General features: G+C 43.9%; 1 protein-coding gene across 2 annotated transcripts; it reads left to right on the forward strand.

The window, feature by feature from the left end:
* Positions 1-624: 624 nt before the first annotated feature.
* On the forward strand, positions 625-7,312 carry LOC107389481 (troponin I, fast skeletal muscle). Of its 2 annotated transcripts, none has more exons than XM_015965628.3 (7): positions 625-857; positions 1,845-1,877; positions 3,619-3,655; positions 6,264-6,392; positions 6,551-6,640; positions 6,865-7,038; positions 7,122-7,312. In XM_015965628.3, the coding sequence occupies exons 2-7, from the start codon at positions 1,870-1,872 to the stop codon at positions 7,197-7,199; spliced, it is 516 nt and encodes a 171-aa protein (XP_015821114.1). In that variant the 5' UTR covers positions 625-857; positions 1,845-1,869; the 3' UTR covers positions 7,200-7,312. The 2 variants fall into 2 exon arrangements, with proteins under 2 accessions (XP_015821114.1, XP_054602484.1); XM_054746509.2 differs by having other exon boundaries at positions 732-853.
* Positions 7,313-7,569: the final 257 nt, after the last annotated feature.

Below are 7,569 nucleotides of genomic sequence, written 5' to 3' on the forward strand. Positions count from 1 at the left end.
CTGCCTATGTGTACTTACATGCACCTTTGTTATCCTTCTTCTTCCAATTATTCTCTTAAGTGTTGGTGCTGCAAGTGAATTTCCCCACTATGGGATCAATAAAGTCTATTCTACCAGATTCCACATTGATAAAAGTTACCGTACTTAAGGGTGAATGGTCTGGTCTGAAGTCAGCAGCATGTCTCTGTGATGTGAGTTCTGTTGGTTTCAGTGATGGTAGGAGTTCATCTACTCCTAAATCTATGAGTCTCTGCAGCAAATGCAACAACATCTGAATCATTCTGAAACAAGTGGTGCTCAGGTTTCAACAAGTTGCCTCATGAATTTTAAAATTGAGATACGCTATTTTAAAAATGGTTTCTTCTTCTTCTTTAGCTTCAATGCAGAATTTTCTCTGAAAATGGTTTCATGACCTGTAAGATCACCATCGACAGCAATTCAACCCAAGGAGGCTTCTAGGAATGCCAGTTTCAGTATCAACACTGACATGTTCCTTCTTAAGGGTGAAATTCCCGCCCACGGAGTGAGAAGCTCTTGGTGTCCATCTTTGCTCAGCCCCATCTTCATCTGATGTACAGCGAACGTGAATGATCATCTTCCTTTTTATAGTGCTAGTGGCAATAAGCAGAGTCCTGAGACGAAGTCATGCTCCTCCTTGATGATGTCTCATCTACCGGGTGAAGTTGGGGGGACGGGGATATTTCAGGAGCTTGATGACCGATTGGACTGAGGATCCTGCATTTCCATAAACAGCAGCTCCATAACCATATCCGAACCCTTGTATATATACACCCTGGCTTTGATTCCTTTCTCACTGCCACTGCTGCCCTCCTCACAGACTTTCCATTTCTTTGTAGGTGAGACTGATTTCCCTTTCTTCCTCCTCCTTTCCTGTGCATGTTTCTGCAAAGCGGCTGAACGCATATTAAACAGCTTTGTTGAATCTAGTTGTGTTTTTGAGGAAATGCATTTCTATTCCCAGATCCATGAAAGGAAAGTGATTCATAAAAGGAGGGAGAGGGCAGGTTGCTGCACAAAGTAGATTGTGTTTTGTGCTTTTGTAACTCTGAGCTTTTTTGGAAAACTGTATATTTTGTCTGCAAACTAAAGTCTGTAGGTGGCGGAGTTCAGAAATAGGACGTTTCTTGTGATTGTTGTGACTTTTCAAGTTCCCTGCATCCCCTAACCCTAACCAACCCTCAAAAACAGAGGAGTTACTTTGAATCCAAAGTGTGAGACGATTTGAGTTTGTTGTAAATCACAAACAGGAGGGAAATCTTGTACACTCGTATTTAGGAGAAAACAGAACTATAAGAATTTTTGTAAGTCCAAAATGCATTTTCATTGCAGAAATTTTCATTCTAGTCATGAGGGATGTTTTTGATCAGCTGAAATAGCTTCAGATGTGATTTAGAACGTCCTGAAACCTGATGCTAGGTCTGGCCGCGCTGTTTAGACTGGTGTGGTTTAGGAGTGTGTGTGTGTGTGTGTGTGTGTGTGTGTGTGTGTGTGTGTGTGTGTGTGTGTGTGTGTGTGTGCGTGTGTGTGTGCTGACTATTGCTGAAGCAGCACTTTCTGTTGGAGAGTTGCATTTTATTTTATTTTTCTGGCAAAGGACTTGAAGTGTTAACTCTGGAAAACGGCTCGGTTCTGACCACCTGTAACGAGTTTATCTGAGCCCAAGCATCGGTGGTGACATTTGACCCCCAACCCCCCGATTTAGACCTGTCGCCACTCAGCTACTCATGGGATGTTTGACTGGGCCACATTGGGACACAGCAGGACTTCTTCTAATATGAAAATGATTTAGAGTTGATCTTGTTTTTGTTTGTTTTTTCATGCAGGCTGTAAGGAAAACAAACTGTCAACATGTCTGAGTAAGTCCTGATTTTATTAATTTTAAACCAACAGTGTAGTGTGAAATATGAAAATTTAAATAAAAGCATTAAGGCAGATTAACATGGGTCTGATGGCTTCACCGTCACCAAAACTATTACAGCTAAATGATAACTATTAGCAACGTTTACAGTGTTACTGCACAAAGTGCAACAAAATAATGCAGAAGCTTTGATTACATTTAAATGTGCACTAGAGCCTCTTAGAAGACCTCATTTTGTTTCTCAGGTTAAGGTTAAAATTTAAATGTGGAGAAAACAATACAAAATGTTGAAAAATTGCAAAATAATAATTCAAAATAAGATCAACATTTTTAAAATATGTTTTTCTGATTTAAAAAAGTTCTAGCTCAAAAACATCCAGAAAAAAGTCAGAATTTCTAAAAGGACAAAAAGAAGCTGAAGGTTCTGGCGAGTCTTTATTGGTTAAAGAGGGCTGGTGCCCAGCATGGTTTAGTTTGAACTCTGGCTCCTGCAGAGCCTGATGAGCTGCTGAGCAGAGAAACAATGAAAACATGCTGGACCATCCAGGACCAGGATTGAAAACCACTGGTCTAAGGTGTGACCTTCACTTCCTCAAAGGAACTCAGAGATTCCTTCATAATAAGAGTCCTAAATGTGCACACATCACAAAACATCCTAAACCTAAGAGTATGGGTGTGACAGAGGTCAAATACTGTTATTGTGTTACAGAAAGAGCCAGAAATGTAGAAAAAAATTGTTCATTCCTAAACGTGCCATGATGTATAAAGTTACCTTGTTTGGCTTACATAAGGCATCATAGGTCTGGTTTTGTTTTCATTCATTTGAAACAGGAAACAAACAACACAAAAAACAATAAAATAAAAGGAAAAAATAATATCAAAGCAGTTTTACTATATCTGCAAACAAGCTAGCTTTTAAACGCAGCCACAGATCTCTCACCCCACCGGTCGGATGTCATCCCAGGCCACGCCCCCCCGATGGGAATGAGCATTGCCAGAGGAAACTAGATTCACCATTTTTTAGGACCAAATGTCTTTTGTTGTCCTCTACTTCAAATGGTGATTGTCTCTTTGGGACTCTGGTAGTTTGTCCTAAAGCTGAAGCGGTAGCAGCCGGCTGTTTCTCCTTCTCTGATATTATTCATTGGAGAACATCTCACGCCAGTGCTGTTCTGTTACTAAATACGTCAGTGTGCGATGACTGGAGGACCCAGGGAAGTGCGGCAGATTAGCGAGACTGACAACTGGATGGTCCAGTCATTGGTTTCGGTTCGAAACGTTTTATTGGCGGAGGTCTTAAGACAAATTTGAGAGAACCACTTCATTATACACATTTTTTTTGTTTCTTTCTAAAATGTGTATGTCAAGAAGCATGAAAACAACATTTAAAGCTAGATTGTGTTGCAGATTAGCCACTGTAGCTTTAAAACAAAACAAACAAGTTAAACTGAGGAAACCATGAATGTAAAAGAAGCATTTAGAATAATGCTGAAGGTCAGAGGGCATAGGAGAAAATGAGGGGACTCATGATCACATGAAAAACATTTTTGGCAAATGAGTGAAAATGATAACAAGGAGAGGAATAGAAACTTCTGATGGATGAAGAGAACATCAGGAAAATGTAGGAGAACTGAAATAGCTACAAACTTTTCCCTGATCAACGTTCTAAAGTGTTCTATGGAAGATATTTTGCCTCCACCTTCACACATGTAAACACTAAGCACAGTTTCTCTTCACAGGAAAAAGTTGACGTCCAGCCGCAGGCATCACCTGAAGGTAAAGTCAGCTGATTTGATGGCTCCAATGGTTCAGACCAGCGAAATGAAGTCTGGTTATTTTTTATGTAACACAGGAAGTCAGAGTTATGTTGTAGTTTAATACTTTAATACACAGGTGTCCAACTCCGGTCCTCCAGGGCCGCTATCCTACATGTTTTTGTGTTTTCCCTGTTTCAACACACCTGATTTCAATCAGCAGGTGATTAACTGGCTTCTGGAGAGCATGCAAACAAATTGACATCGTGCTTAAATCCAATCACAGTACAGGGTGAGACTATCACTTACACAGACTTCTATACAGTCGGTTCCTGAGCGAGGGAAAGCTCCGGATTGCTGCTTTAAGGAAAATTGTTTCTGCTTTTGTTTTTGAGTCTGAATATATTGAAACTGTGACGCCCTAGATCATCTTTGAGACCCATCTGCTGAGTTTGAGAGCAGCTGCAGCTGCTCTGTGTGGGAGGAGGTCACGCCGGGGCGTTTTTAATTACTACTCAGATTCTGTTTGGTATTCAATCTTTGGCCAGACAGCTATCCAGTGGCTGTTTTTTAAGACTGCGGTGCTTAAATGGCAGACTAGGAGTGAAAGAAGTGATGGTAGGAAGGAGAGGGAGACATATGTCAGCTTTCATTAGAGGTTTACCCTGAGCTCACAAGAAATCCTTGTTTTGATGTTGATAGTGGAGAACGTAAGGTTTTGATTTTAACTCCCTGAAAGCAACTAAAGCCGATAAGTAACCAATAAGGTTCTGCTAACTGGCCTAAACATCATAACATCGTGTGTTGTAAAGGATCACAGAGCAGGGAGACAGTTGGTCCACACTGATCACATGTTTGTCTCACCTGGATTTCATCAGCGTGAAATGAAAACGAATGGCGTTCATCTAGAAAAGAGCGTGCCCGGGGTGGGGTGGGCCTCTGTAGAGATGTGCTGAAGTCCAGGACAGTGTTGGGAATGTTTCTTTTAAAAAGTAATTAGTTATACTTCCTGTTAGTTATACTCTGTTTTGCTGCTGGACTTCTGTCCTTGTCTATAACAAACACCCTTTTCAAGCTCAAAGGTGTCTTAATGTGCTCTTGGACACTCAGGTGAAGAGAGGGGCGGAGCTGTCAACTGATCACTACCTAGTGGTGAGTTGGTTTTGCTGATGGGTGAAGAAGCCTGTCAAACCTGGCAGGCCTAAACGTATTGTGAGGGTTCTGTTGGGAACGTCTGGCAGAGTCTCCTGTCAAAAAGAGCTTCAATTCCCACCTCAGACAGAATTTCAAACACATTCCGAGGAAAGTGGGGGACGCTGAGTCTGAGTTGGCCATGTTCCATGTTCCCATTGTCGAGTCGAATGACCGGAGCTGTGGCTGCAGGGTTGTTGGTGCTTGTTGGGGTGGCAACCCTCAAACACTTCAGTGTCCACCGGCGGTTAGGGATGCTGTCAAGCTGAAGAAAGAGTCTGTATGGCCTGTGGGACTCCAGTGCAGTATCACGTGGACATCATAGGCAGTTCCACTGGATTGGAAGTCTGGGGTGGAGGTCCCCCTATTTAAAAAGGGAGACTGCAGGGTGTGTTCTAACTACAGAGGGATCACACTTCTGAGCCCCTTTTCAGGGGTTCTGGAGACGAAGGTCCGTCGAAATGTCGAACCTCCGATTCAGGAGGAACAATGTGGTGTTCGTCCTCACCATGAAACACTGGACCAGCTCTATACCCTTAGGGGGGTTCTGGAGGGTGCGTGGGAGTTTGCCTAACCAATCTACAGTTACTTTGTGGATTTGGAGAAGTTCTTTGACTGCATCTCTCTGGGGCCCCTGTGGGGGTACTCCAGGAGTATGGGGCACCAGGCCCTCTGATATGGGTGGTTAGGTCCCTGTATGACCGGTGTCAGAGCTTGGTCCACATTGCCGGCAGTAAGTTGAGCTAATTTCCAGTGAGAGTTGGAATCCACCAAGGCTGTTGTTTGTCACAGACTCTGATCATAACTTTTATGGACAGGATTTCCAAGCACAGCCAAGGTAAATGGTAAAATGACCTGTATTTGATATAGCGCCTTCTAGAGTCCTGGACCCCCCCTCCTCCAAAAGGCGCTTTACAACACAATCAGTAATTCACCCATTCACACACCCATTCACAAACTGGTGGGGATGAGCTACAATGTAGCCACAGCTGCCCTGGGGCGCACTGACAGAGGCGAGGCGGTGGCGCCAGTGCTCGGCAGCCTCGCCTCTGTCAGTGCGCCCCAGGGCAGCTGTGGCTACATTGTAGCTCATCCCCACCAGTGTGTGAATGTGTGTGTGAATGGGACTGATTGTGTTGTAAAGCGCCTTGGGGGGTTCCAGGACTCTTGAAGGCGCTATATCAAATACAGGCCATTTTACCATTTTTCAGTCTGTTTCCCTTTAAAATTTTAAAGAAAGAATGTCTCTAGCATGTTCCATTTATCACCTCACCAGTCCAAGGACTGCTGGACATCATACCCAGCTTCTCGTCACCCTGAATGGAAACAGAAAAAGGATTGGTGGAGTCATTCCCACCCCAAACTACAAGTGTTTTTAACTATATCTAAATCCACTGAATAATAAAACATATTCATCCCACTGTTCATGTTCCCTGCAGAGTTTGATTCTTCAGATTGCTGCAACTTGGCTGGAACAGGAGAAGAAGGATGTCATCGCAGCCAAGGAGGCTTACATGTCTGAGCATTGTCCTCCAGCAGACCTGAGTGGAGACCAGGCTACCCTCATGGTTAGAGATGTGATCTTCAGTCAGCATCTTGGTCTTGCTTGATTTAGAGGAGCTGATCTCTTTTGGCGTGACTGTTGAACTTTACCCACGTCTGTGTCCTCACACACTCATTAGGACTTGTTTCAGTCAGTAACCTCCACATCTCCTTTTCCAACTAGGAGACCTGCAAAAAACTGCAAGCTCTCATTGACAAAATTGATGAGGAGAGATACGACCTGGAGGCCAAAGTGGGCAAGGCTGATAAAGAGGTACACCCCCTGCAGCTGTGCAGAAGTGGCTAACAGCTTTTACAAAACATCTCCACTGCATGATTTTAGTAACAGCCAATCATGACTGGATTACATCAACAGAAAGCCATGCTCCTCCTCCTGTCGAACTGACCCCAAATACTCTTGAGCTCTAAGTCTTTTGACATCTTTCATCTTTATGTTGGCTGCTCAAATGCTTGTGGCTTCCTCTTGGTCACTCTCAGATTGAAGACCTGAAGATCAAAGTGGTAGACCTGGCTGGAGTGAAGAAGCCAGCTCTGAAAAAGGTGCGTATGTCAGCCGACGCCATGCTCAAAGCTCTGCTGGGCTCCAAACACACGGTCAACATGGACTTGAGGGCGAACCTGAAGCAGGTGAAGAAGGAGGTCAAAGAGGAGGTGAGTGTTTTGCCAGGGAGGGGTGAGCTCGTTCGTTTGCAGGAGAGATGTTTTGCTGAAGGTGGACTGTTTGTGTGCTGCAGCCTGCAGAGGCAGTCGGTGACTGGCGTAAGAACATTGAAGACAAAGCAGACAGGAAGAAGATGTTCGAGAGCGCCTAAAGACCCTGACTCTTGTTCTGTCTTTGCTCGGGGCTTTTTGGGAAGGGAATTTCTGGCATTTTACAGTTAATTGAAATATCGTTTGTTTCATTAAATCTGTGTGTTTCAGCTTGCTCTGTTGTTGTACTTTGGTATACTGACTTAGGAGGCTGTAGCTGAGGAGGAGTGGTCGTTGACCAACAAAAAGCCTTTAGATCAAACCCCAACCTCCTCAGTCCAAGTGCTGGAGAGTTGTTGGGTGCAATACTGAACTGGCTGATGTTTCTCAGACTGTGGTTTGATGAAGGAATCAGCTCAAACGAATAAACGATACAGCATCTGATGCTCCCTGGAGCCAGATGCGTTCGGCTCTGCACCCCACTGTGACTCT

This window comes from Nothobranchius furzeri, chromosome 14 (assembly GCF_043380555.1).
Source record: "Nothobranchius furzeri strain GRZ-AD chromosome 14, NfurGRZ-RIMD1, whole genome shotgun sequence".
NCBI lineage: Eukaryota > Metazoa > Chordata > Actinopteri > Cyprinodontiformes > Nothobranchiidae > Nothobranchius > Nothobranchius furzeri.